This window comes from Pteropus vampyrus, unplaced genomic scaffold (assembly GCF_000151845.1).
Source record: "Pteropus vampyrus isolate Shadow unplaced genomic scaffold, Pvam_2.0 Scaffold229, whole genome shotgun sequence".
In the NCBI taxonomy this organism is placed as follows: domain Eukaryota; kingdom Metazoa; phylum Chordata; class Mammalia; order Chiroptera; family Pteropodidae; genus Pteropus; species Pteropus vampyrus.
Window position 1 is genome coordinate 564377 of NW_011889010.1, and position 12708 is coordinate 577084.

A 12708-nucleotide genomic window follows, 5' to 3' on the forward strand; every position below is an offset into this window, starting at 1 on the left:
TCAAAAGGTTGAGGTCTAACTGCTCACCCATAGTTTATTAAGGAATGGCCAAAACCCTCCAGTGTATGTAAGTAAAAGGCTGATGGAGGTGGAGAAGGAGATGCTTTGGAGTCTAGAATAATCTGTCCTATGGGGAGGACTCCACTGTCTCTTCCTTCAAAGCGAAAGGGACTAGTGGCACTTTTCCCCTGGGGAAAGGCTGCTGACACCCTGTATAAATCTGTTCTGTACTTTTGCTAGCAATGTAAAGAAGAATAGAGAGGTCAGGCAGCATTTCCAGTTCTTACTAAATAAAAATGTCATGTATTATCTGACTTTTTAGGGAGTATGTTTTTCTTCCTTAGTGGGTATTTTTTTTTTTTTTTGGTAACTCTGGCACATAGATGGTTTTATAAAAGAAAATTAATTGAAAAAATAACTTGGCAATGACGATTTTGTTTACAGAAAGATTTCAATATATAATTAAGCTAATTTTATCACTCATATATACAGTTTAATATTATGATGGAGCTTAGAAATCGAGTAGTGACACAATTTTATAAATTCGTCTGGAGAGACACCTCTTCTTACCCTCCTGTTTGCTGAGTACTAGTCCCTAAATCCTAGATTCTTCCCCAGTCCATGTAGGTATTTCTAAGACCCCATCCCAGGTTCATCCAAAGGTGGGAAGAGGGAAGAGGACATTTGGCTTTCTCTTTCATCCCTTAAGTCATGTCTTTCACCTTTCCTAGTATCCCTTGGGAGAGGTGGCTTGGAACAAGGTGTGGTTAGGAAAGCTGAGAGGGAGAAGAAGATGGAGCTTGTGGGAAAAAGCAAAAGCCACTTGTTAAGGGCTGATCTCTTTGAAACAGAGACTGTAACAGCTGCATGAGGGAGAAAGGGAACTTCTGCTGATGGAATGCCTATTCTGTGCCGGAGGCTCTCACACACATTACCTCACTGAGTTCCACACTTGCAATTCAAGGGCCAGTAGAATTGGAGCAAATATTTTGGGAGCTAGCATGGGTTGTCCATTTTCAATTTTTCCAAATAAGAACGTCAGAGGAACAACTGCTATCTGTCATCACCACATATGAGAAGGATATTTTGGCACCAAAACAGTCAGAAGGATATTATTTTAGAATAAAGGATAGCTTTTCAAATTGAATATATTTAGCAGTATAAAAAACTTACCACATTATCTTTTCTCTAATTTTGCCATTTTGTTGTAGACTGGTAGCATACATTATTTTATTTGTTTACATAATATCCTAGGAAGTAGGTAGAATCCTTGACTCCTAGCTGGGGTAAATATTCCTTCTGTATGCTTTGATAGAACACATGTAATGAGGCCAAAATTTAAACAACATGACTCCAGCATACAAAAAATGTTAATTGCCCTAGTTTTTATAACTGATCTCATCTTGCTCTCATCATTCCTAATGGTGGAAGAAAACCTTTTACCTTGCCAAATAAAAGTGGGTTTTGGTGGCTTTCAGTTTTATATAGCCTGTTTGGGTAAGTGCTTAGTCTTTTGGGATTCTCTCTATGCTTTTCACGATTCCTGTCTTCTTTTCAAGATGGTGTCTGGCTATTGGCAGAGCTTACATGTCCACTTGGTCTTGTGACCTTCCATTGAGGTATCTCAGCCTTGGCCTCTGTCCTCAGTGTATCTGCTTCGCTGTGGCGTGGACTCCTAGCTACAGAGCTCTTGCGCTGCTGAGATGCAGCCCCTCCTTCTTCAACCTTTGGGCATCATGCTGGCTCCTGCTATTGATGACTGAGGACTTTGCTGTTGTATCTGGTCATAAGGGCTCAGTCCTTGGGTAGCCTTGTTCCAGCCCCAGGCTTAATTGGGGTCATTGATTCTCAGTCCTTCCACATCCCTACTCTCTGGGGAGACCGGGCAATTTTCTCCTGCATTCTCCACACTCAACATGATTGTGCAGGATACCGTGAAGCTGCCCTCAGGCCCACTGGCTTTTGCCCTTCCTCTGCATATACACCACATTGCATGCCTTGACAAATGTAAGCATATTCTAAGGTGTTTATAGTCTCTCTGACCATCACTTTCAAACTCTTTTTGACCAGAAGCCACACTAAGAAATATATTTTATGTCTAGACATAGTGCACGTACAGTACATATGTCTGTAAAAGAAACAAAAATGTTTCCAAATTACATTTATTCTTACTACTTGTTGATGTACTTTGATATCTTCTAATCTAGTCTACTCTAAGTCATTATTTAAAAAATCTGTTGATTCGGTCCACTAGCCTGATTCCTTTATGTACCAGTGGGTCACTGTCCTGGGGTATTCCCCAAGAAGTAAAGCACTAGCTCCCAAATCCTTAGATTCTTCCCCAATCCATAGAGATTTTTCTAAGATTCCATCACCAGGTTCATCCCAGGGGGAGAGAATGAGATAAGGATGTTTGATCTTCTCTCCTATCTCTTAAGTCATGTCCTTTACTCTTTCCAGTCTAGGGTTTATTTTAAGGTCAGTCCTCTATACTTTGGTTTTATGTATATCAAAGATGTTGGCCTGTAATTTTCTCTTTCTGTGGTATCCTTGTCTGGTTTTGGTTTCAGGGCAATGCTGGTCTTGTAAAATATGTTTGGTAGCATTCCTTCCTCTTCATTTTTTTTGTAAGAGTTTGAGAAGGATAGGTATTAAATTTTCTTTGAATGTTTGGAAGAATTCACCAGTGAAGCCATCTGGTCCTAGACTTTGATTTGTTGGGAGGTTTTTGATTACTGATTGGCTCTCCCTATAGTAATTGGTCTATTCAGGTTTTCTGCTTCTTCATTATTGAATCTTGGAAGATCGTATGTTTCTAAGAATTTATCCATTTCTTCTAGGTTGTCCAATTTGTTGGCGCATACTTGTTTGTAGCATTCTCTTATGATACTTTGTATTTCTGTGGTATCAGTTGTAATGTCTCCTCTTCACTTATGATTTTATTTTTTGAGCCTTCCTTTTTTTCTTGGTTAGCCTAGCTAAAGGTTCATCTATTTTGTTTATCTTTTTAAAGAACTTTTATCATTGATCTTTGTAATTGTCTTTTTGGCCTCTGTTTCATTTATTTCTACTTGATCTTTATTATTTCCTTCCCTCCACTAACTTTGGGCTCCATTTGTTTATTTGAGATTTTTCTTGTTTCTCAAGGTAGGGCCGTGAAATACAATAGATTTTTGTATATAGATCTTGTATCCGGCAATGTTGCGAAACCAACATGTCAGTTCTAGTAGCTTTTCTGTAGACTCCATAGCATTAACCTAAACTATGTGGTATTGGTTTAACTGGCAGGCAGCAGACAACAAAGACACATATATCACAGGCTGAAAAGCTGGCGATCCTTTTTATGCCACCACAAAACATTTGATAAAATTGTCAACCCAATTCCTTAGAAGGTAGTCCACATGCTCTTTGAATCTGTAGCTATAGGGAAATGATCAGAAAGATGATTGTCTGACCAATGAGAGAGTATTAGCTGTTTCCTGCCTCCTTTAGCAAAGTCCTTTGAGAAAGATGAACTCAGGTAAAAGCTAGCCATTTTGTTAACAGAGATGGAAGAAAAGAAAGCTCTGCTAAGATTGGAGTTCTCTGCCTGCAGTCTATAATACAAATTGACTGAGAGTGGTTATTTAGGGACTTCTAGTTTTGATAAAGCCAAAAGCTATTCTACTCTCAACAGCGGAAGATAAAACTGTGACCCAAAGCCCTTTTCAAGGGCTATTAGCAAAGTGTTTCTGCCAGATGACATGCAGTAAAAGATCATGTTAAGGGGATTGCCTTCCCAACCAAACCTGCTGTTTTTGCTGGTTGCATGGGCACTGCCATTAAGTTAATAGATACAAGATAGATGGGTCAAACGTAAGAGCCTAGTAAATAAAAACAAAGAGTAGTTAGGCATAAGAAATAAGATTAGTTGAGATCTCTTGCTGTGATTATTTGTACAAGGAATTGTAAAGGAAATAATAGACCAGAAATCTTTTCAGTATCTTTTAAAACTGAATTAACAAGTAACAAGCCTAGCTTGCAAATGCCTTTGTCTATTTGATTCTGAAGCAACCCACAGTCCTTCAAAACTGCATCGGTAAGAAACTGGACACAGAAAAACGTGCATTCTCCTAGGAGGGCATACTCTTCAGTACACCCTTCAGATGGAATCACAGAGAATCATGGATAAGAACCTCCCAGTGGGTAAAGCCAGTACCTTTAGATGCAACAAACAAGATAGTTCCTTCTAGAGAGCAGAACTGGGGTCTAATTAGGAATTACTCCTCCACTTGGGCATTCTTTGAAGGTTCCCCTTTGCAACAGTTGGTTAGACTGAAGACTACGACTACTCTTTTTTTCTCTGTTCTTTTTCCAAATTGGTTTTCATACTCCTGCTTCATCACTGTACACCAGGTGCATGGGGAAGGGAAGGGCACGGGAGAGTGGAACAGATACCTCATCTTTTAATTCGTACGTCACTGGATCATGCAGTTATATCCAGACTTATACAGGACTGCATATTATCTTCAGATCATGCACTTTGAACTGCTCAGAACTTTGGCTTTTCATCCTTTGGAATAGGGTGTGTTCTATGGGTCAGAAGAAGAGTACATATGGATATTTGGGTGGCCAGAAGAATGGACTGTGACAGAGTTGTCCACCAAAGCATATTCTCCCCTTCTTTATTACTAGCACTGCCAATATATTAGCTAGATCTGTGGTTGCCCAGCTACAGAACTACTTCATTTCTCACCTTCCCAACAGTTAGATGTGGTCATAGCTCTAATGAAGACAATGAAATGGGTAATGATGTGTGCTACTTCTGGGATGCACTCTTAGGAGATGTGCACCCCTTTCTGCTTTTTTGCTGGGCTAATATAGAGGTAATAGACAGGTTCTGGGATGGAAGTCATGTTATGAGGATAGCAGTACTGCTCTACCTGTCCTGGATCACCTATCTCTGGCTTGGTATGAGAAAAAAAATAAAACTATTTTGTTTCAGATATAGTAACTTTGGGTCTCTGTTAAAGCAACCTAATCTGTATCCCAACTAAAAGCTAGGCTTAATTATGGAAGAGTATTAGTAGTCTTGTCTTCAAGGGGAAAGGTAGAGCCTTGAACAAATGAAGAAGAAACTTTGCTAATCTAAGTCAGGGTTTTGGCCCAATTAAACCAAATGTGTAACCACTGAGTACTTAAGGTGAGCCAATCTAGTATGAGATATTATGCAAGAAAAGACTGGTCCTGCTCAGTGCTGAACTATTTCTAGATTGTTACATAAGAGAGAGATAAACTTATATTTTGTTTAAACTGTTGCATTTTAGGTCTTTATTATACCAAAGATGATGCTTAGACTTCATGCTAAAGAATAGTTAGAATTTGTTGAAGAACTAGAACATAATCATAAGAATGACAAATCACAGTGATGTATGCCCGATGGGGACCAAAAAAAAAAAAGGTCTCTCTCTCTCAGTGTGGAGCAGCTCAGAAGGGATTAGGAGAGTCTGAGAAAAAGAAGTCCTAGTAGTAAAAATGGCATCGCTGAAAGCAGAAATATTTAATTCTCTCCTCAGAAAACAAACAAAACAACGTAACTTTTCTTACAATTATTCTAGCAAATGAAAAACTTGTTTTATGAAAAAGCTGTGAAATAAATTAAGGCATTTTTTGCTTTAAAAATTTTTTTTTATAATAATAAAAGTAACAGCCATGGAACACTCGAGAACACTATAACAAGGCAGAACATTTTAAAACAGAAGTTTAAAGAAAGTAAAAATCAGTAAATCCCTAGCAAATGAAACTGAACAATGAAACTGAACAAACTGCATTGTTTAACATTTTTCTAGTCTTTCTTCAATGGGTAAGTGGAGATATATGCATTTTTATATATACTACACAGCATGTATGTACATACGTTAGCTCTGTTGTGCTTTTTCATTTAACATTATACAAGTACTTCTTGACATGAAAAATTCTTTAGTTTAGTTGCCAAGTATTTCTTATATGTTTAATTTCATGCGGTAATTAAAAAAAATCCAGAGTATTTACTTTGACAGAAGAATGATTTTATTTTTTTTCAAATGCTTGGCAGTAACCAGGCAGGCCTTCCTAAGCCTAGCAGGCACACCTTAGAGTGTTTCGGGAAAGACCTGCAGAACCTATTGCGTATTATCTCATAATAAAAACAAAAAATCAAAAGTAAAAACTGAGGCAAACTGCCAAGCAGAAATGTAAATTACAAAGTAAACACTTAATCTAAGCTTAATGTTACATCTCTGGCCGTATTCTACAATACTGTAGGACTAATCTTCCTGTCCTCCTTACGGGACAACAAAGAGGTAACTAAACCTATGGAGGAGGCTGGGTCAAAGCCCTCTCATTTCCGTGGGTGCTAAGCCGAAGTTCCTTCCCTCATCCGAGACTGTCTGCCCATTTTGGCAGAACATTTATGTAAAACCAAAATTTCACATATGGAACTCCCAAGTCACCCATCTGGCTACACCCACCTTATTTTTTGGGTTGAAAATCTGTCACAGGAACAAATGTTATCTCCCATGATTTGAGAAACAAGAATGATCCAACAGCGCCATTATAGTCACCCAAACTGCTTTAGTGGTGCTATTAGTGCCCTGCTCCTATATTTTTTCCTCTGTAAAATGGGTCTATCAACATGTTATTTATTCATGTGTATGTGTACATATACATGACATTACATTGAATTGTATTCCCCATTCTGCGCTTTTTGAAAATTGTGCTTCGTTTTCATTTTGGACACAGTAATAATCTTAATAATTTATCATTACAATGGCTGCAAATGGAAGTAGACATATTCTAGTTATCTGTAAGGTAGGTCCTTTTCTATCTTATTGGGCATCCGGAACAACTGCTAAGGAGGTTGTGAAATGGGAATGAATTTCAAAATCAAAGGCTAGGCCTTTTTTTTTTTTTTGGCCTCTGACGCTTCACGTACTTCGTACCGCCATTAATACACTAGTTCTCAGCCTGGGAACTTTGTACTGGAGCCGAGCCAGAAAAAAATCTTCGGTGTCTCGCAGGAACAGAAACTCCCTCATGGAAAGAACACGCCCTGTTACAGCCCATGTGGCGTGAGCCTTAGGTAACCTCGATTCCGGGGCTGCAGCAGCTCAGTGCACACGGGTCCTGTCGCCCGGCGCCAACAGTTCAGTGCTCGCCGGTCCCGCAGCTGCGGCTCGGCTCTCGACCGCGCCGTCCCGCCGGCGGCCCCTCGGTCAGCGGCCTGCCTATGCTTTCGGTCACCGGGAGGGCTCGCCAGCTCTTCCACAGCCTTTTCCCCATCCCGAGAATGGGCGACTCGCATTCTAAAATCGTCAGTCCCCAGGAGGCCTTGCCGGGCCGGAAGGAGCCAATCCCCGTGGCGGGTAAGGACGCGGCTCGCACAGAGGGCGCGAGCGTCGCTGCTGCGCACGCGTGTCGGCGCCGGGCGGCTGCGCGTCCTCCGCCCGCGGGGAGACACCCGGGACCGGCCTCGCGGGCCTTTGAACCGCGGCGGGGAGGAGGCCAGGCGTCTTCCCCGTTTAGCTTCTCCCCGCCAAAACACAGAACGCTTTGACGGAATCTAGTAAGCTAGTAGAACACACTTAAAGTGCAGATATCCCAGCGTCTCCAAACTTTGGGCAGGAAAAGCGCGGATGCGATATCCACCCTTAACGGGTCTGCGGTCCCGCAGTAATGGGTTCTCTGCCTCCTTTCCTTTCTTTCTCTTTTGCCTCGGCCGCTGGGATGCGAGCCACATGCAGCAATGGTGCGCCGTGTTGTGGTGTTGCTGGAAGCAATGTAATGATACAGAACGATGAGACCTGCAATTTTGAAATGGTATTTCATTTCAGTGTTCGGGTTGCAGGCTTCTGTTATCTTCCAGGACTGTCCAGTTTCCCTCACTTGGCAGGAACTGCTTTTGGTCCTGTACTCCCTGGTCAGCGGTGTGTATCAGTTGTGCGGGGGTGTCTATTTTAGAGCTGGGCTTCTCAAACTTAAAAATAATTTTCCAATCTCATGCTCATACTTTTGGAAAATATAGTAAAAGTGAAATGCTAGAAAGTTATCACGTGCTTGGATGCCCAGTAATGTTAAACTACTCTAAAAGTTTTCAAAAGCTTAATTCTCAATTTTTGTTGTAGACACGTAGCAGTGTGCAAACAGCACAGGTCTACCAACCCCCGGACCATACTTTAAGTGAGATTGCCTTAATTCAGTATTTCTCAGAGTGTGGCCCCATCAATGTTTGTTTTAAAACAAACCTTCTAGTGCTCGCTTCAGCAGCACATATTCTAAAATTGGTACGATACAGGGAAGGTTAGCATGGCCTCTGCACAAGGATGACACGCAAATTTGTGACGTGTTCCATATTAAAACAAAACAAAACAAAACAAAACAACTCTCCAGGTGATTTTTTAATGCACTCCATTGTTTGTAAACTACTGCCTTAGAGCTGTTGGAGGATTAAGTGGTGATTAATCTTTTATGTATAGCTCAATGCCAAGATCTTGCATTGAAATTTCCTAGGAATAATTTTCCTTAAGGAATTGTTGAATATTTATAGGAAGAAATCATAGTGAGGGTGTATATATCACATGCAATACTCAGTCTGATATTGGAAAAGGTAGCGGTTTTTTGGATTTGAGGCAGTTTGGACGTTGTGACTTGTTTTTTGTTCACCTGCAGTAGCAGTTCTATTACTTGTGACTGCTGTCACTTCACCTCCAATTGTGAGCCCTAAAAGTTGATTTTTAACTCAAATTCAGAAAATGAGTTTTGAAAAAAATCCAGATTATCTCTAAACCACATTTAATCCAATTATCTAAACTTCATTTATCTTAAAATAAGTAATCTCTTAACAAACCAAGATTCATAAACGGATATATAAAGACAATGCTTTCTCAATGTTGAACTTCTCCAGCTGGTACTGAACTTCCCCTTTACACACTGCAATGTCTTTGATATGCCCTTCTAGACAGAGGGACAACCCAAAAACTCTTGATCAGATTTCCAAACTGGTTTAGGATTAAGGCTAAACAAAATTTAGTTCTGTTTTATCTTAACCAAAGTCTTCTCAATTTCCTAGTATATACATGACACTTTTGATAAAAGATTAACCAACATGCTAAGGATTTCTTTATCATATCCACATAATAACTCTGCAAATATCAGGACGTGGTTCTCTTCCAGGTTCATCTGTTTTTTCATATAGCTGTGTGTACGTCTCTCTGTATCTGTAACCGTAAACTGCTTTTTTGGTGTAGGACCAAACCTATAATACATATGTCTTTATTATTCAGGTGCTATAAACTGCCCCCCCCACCCCCCGCCACCCCACCAATATTTAAATTTTAGATTATGATTTCTCCAGTCTCCACTCTTGGTACTACTACTCTTGCCTTGACAGGTTGCTGAACGTTCTGATTGGCCCCAGAAATGGGCACTGTTACTCTTCGGTGGATTTTGGTGGTTGCAAGCTTGAAGCTTACTGTTTTGAAAGATACTAATCTTGACTCCAGCCTCCAATCTGTTTAATAGCTCTTCAGTTCTCTATATTACCTCTATCTATGTCTGTTGTGATTTGCACTCTGACTCTCTAAAGTTCTGTGACAAAAGCATCCCCTTTTGATTTTAGAAGACCAGGTCCATCTGTTTATTGTCTTTGGCTCAGCCTACTAGGTGGTGTGTACTATTACCAAATACTTTTGGTGTTAACAGTTATCATCTATACTTTAACCCTACCTTTTTTTGTATGTTTAGGGAAACATTTCCTTTTATAAACTGGCCTAATAGTAGATTTCTACTTTGCAAGAAGGTAAGATTCAGTCTTTAAAACTTCTTTAACGTTTACTTCTTCCCAGGCTACCTAAAATGGAACAGCATGAATAGGCCTACTTTGAGTGATTGGTTAAAACTAAACCTGGACTAGACTGCCTCATTTGAAGCACACTCTGTTCAGGTTAGCAGTGGATTCTGGACAGCGCTGGTTGGCTGGCTGGCAGGGCACACAGCACTTTGCCAATCTTATACGTAGAGTCGTTTTGCTCTGTTTCAGTGCCTGGCTGTAAAGCAATACTCGGAACTTTGGAATTGGGGAAAAGGGGAATTCATGCTTGTTCAACTGAATTGGTGGGCAATTAATTGTTAGAGATAGGGAGGAGGTAGAGGCTTATAATGAAAACCTCAGAGTGTCTCCTATGTTGTTCAAATGTAAGTTTATTATAGTTAAAACCGATCTTATTTCCAATGAGTTAATTATAGTAAAAGTCCAGCTTTTATTTTATATGGCACTTTTTTTTTTTTCATATTGGAAACATTGCTAATCTGTTTTTTTGCTCATGTATCGGGATTTGGATATAGTCAAGGTAACATTGACAGCTCCTATTTAATCTCTGCGTTCTTGCCTTTATATTCTTAGATAGTGTTCCCGCGTTTATTACTGTGATGCCTTTTAGGGGAAAGGAAGAGTTGTAGCACACCTGCTAAAGGTATACTCTTTTAAGAAGTTTAAATATAAATAAAACAGTAGAGCAATATAAGTAATCCAAAAGTTGGCTTTTTGAAAAATAATAGAACTACAACAGTCAAATTTATAAACTATTAGTTTAATAAAGGAAAAAAAGAAGGATATACAAATACACGAGATAAGAACTGAGAAGAGGGGATACTGAAAGTAGAAAATGTAAAGAATCATAGGGATGATTTACTTGGCTCTGAAAATAAGTTTGAAAACTATGATGGCATAGGTAATTTTTAGGAACATGTAATTGACCCAAACAGCCCAGAAAGAAGTAGGAAGTCTAAACAGGGTGATTTTCCTAGAACAAATAAAGTTGTAAAAGAGTTGCCTCCTTCCAAAGCATTATGTCCAGACAGTTTTACAGGGGACTTCTACTAAATATTTAAAAAGCAGATAATTCTAGTACTTTTTAAACTTAAGGAGTTGTCAGATTGTTTTTAAGAAGCAAGTATAACATTGAAACCAAAATTGATAAAGATTGCACAAAAAGAAAATCTTATATATTAATATTGTTGCAAAACTGCAAAATAAATATGAATAAACAGAATCCAGTAATGAGATTTAATCCCAGAATGCAAGGAAAGGTCAATATTAGGAAATCTATTAATATAATTCATCATTTAACTGAAGTAAGGAAAATGGTATAATTGTCTCTCCAGATGCTAAAAAGTTGTTTGACCAAATTTCACAACTATTCTTGATACTAACACTCGGAGATGGCTACTTCCTTAACATGATAAAATATATCTATTTTATTTTAGGCAATCATGGTGCTTAATGAAGAAGCATTAGAGATTCCCACTAAAGTCCTAATCAAGAAAGAATGTGGAGGTGGGCCACTCTTGGTCAGCCTGGTAGCAGGTGTGTACTAGTACTAAATATTTTTATTGTTAGGGGTTAGCTCTAAGCTTTAATCTTACCTTTTTTGTGTTCTTAAGAAAATTTTCATTCTTTTAAAAACTGCGGCCTAGTAGATTTCTACTTTGCAAGAAGGTAAGATTCAAACCTTCAAACTTTTTTAATGTATAATTTTTCCAAGGATGCCTAAAGTGTATCAAGGCATGACCAGGTCTACTTTGGGTGATTGGTTATTATTTAACATGTTTTGTAGGTGTTTGCCAATGCAGTTAGACAAGAGAAAGCAACTGGAGAAGGTAAAAAAACTAACATCACTTGCAGAGGATAAGATTACAAATCTGGACAATCCAAGAGAATTTAGTAAAGTATTAGGGTGTATCCTTGCTTTACTCTATATAAACCATTTGTTAGAAAATATAATGGAAGAAAACACATATATAATAGCAACCAAAAAAGTTAAAATTTGGGAATAAAATTAGCAAGAAATATACAAGACTTATGTGAAGAAAACTTTAAAACACCACTGAAGATGCAAAAGAAGACTCAGACAAGGGGCGGGACATACCAGGTTCTCGGATAGACGACTGAACGGGGAACATATATATCAGTTCTCCCTGTTTATAAAGGTAATGTAGCTTCAGTGAACTAATGATATTTTTGTTTTGTTCTATAACTAATTAAAAATTTTGTGTAGAAAAATAAACAGTAATAGTTATGGTAACTGTAAAAGAAGAGCAAAGAGGGACAGCTATCCCTACCATACAGTAAAAGTAAAGTTTACGATTTAAGCAGTGTGGCACTAGTCCATAAATACATAGGTCAATGGAGTAGAATAGAAAGATCAGACATTCTTGAATGCATATGGGAATGTATCATATGATAAAGGTGATATCTCAAATCAGTGGGAAAAAGATGGAATATTCAATAAATGGTTATGGGACAACTTGGTAGCTATATAGAAAAAAAGTTGAATTTGTACTTTCCATCTTAAACCAGGATAAGTTCCAAAAGCTCATGCATATTAAGTGCTTACTGTATGCCAGGCACTTAGTAATTACTCGATATTTACTAATACATTTAATCTTCATGATAACCTGACGAAGTAGTAACTACTATTATTCCCCATTCGTAGCTGTAGGAACTGAGGCCCATAGAGGCTAGGCAACTTATCCAAGGTCCCATAGCTAATAAGTGGTGGATCTGGAATATAAATGTAGGCAGTTTGATTCTACAGTTTGTGATGTTAACTGTTATACTGTTTTTCCATTTAGTTAAATGTAAAGAATCAAATAATTTAAGTGTGAGAAAGGGAGAATTCCTTTATAATCTTG

The 12708-nt window shown here is 38.7% G+C and overlaps 1 protein-coding gene and 1 non-coding gene across 3 annotated transcripts in view; both read left to right on the forward strand.

Moving 5' to 3' along the window:
• Nucleotides 1-7105: 7105 nt before the first annotated feature.
• The window catches only part of MSRA (methionine sulfoxide reductase A), a 245322-nt gene continuing 239719 nt past the window's right edge, over nucleotides 7106-12708 (forward strand). For both annotated transcript variants that reach the window (XM_023519666.1, XM_023519667.1), the window contains exon 1: nucleotides 7106-7382. In XM_023519666.1, the coding sequence (XP_023375434.1) occupies nucleotides 7247-7382 (136 nt within the window). In that variant the 5' untranslated portion in view covers nucleotides 7106-7246. The remainder of the gene's footprint in view (nucleotides 7383-12708) is intronic.
• LOC111728812 lies at nucleotides 8268-8374 on the forward strand. Its single transcript, XR_002775963.1, has one exon. It is a non-coding gene; the product is annotated as a U6 spliceosomal RNA (small nuclear RNA).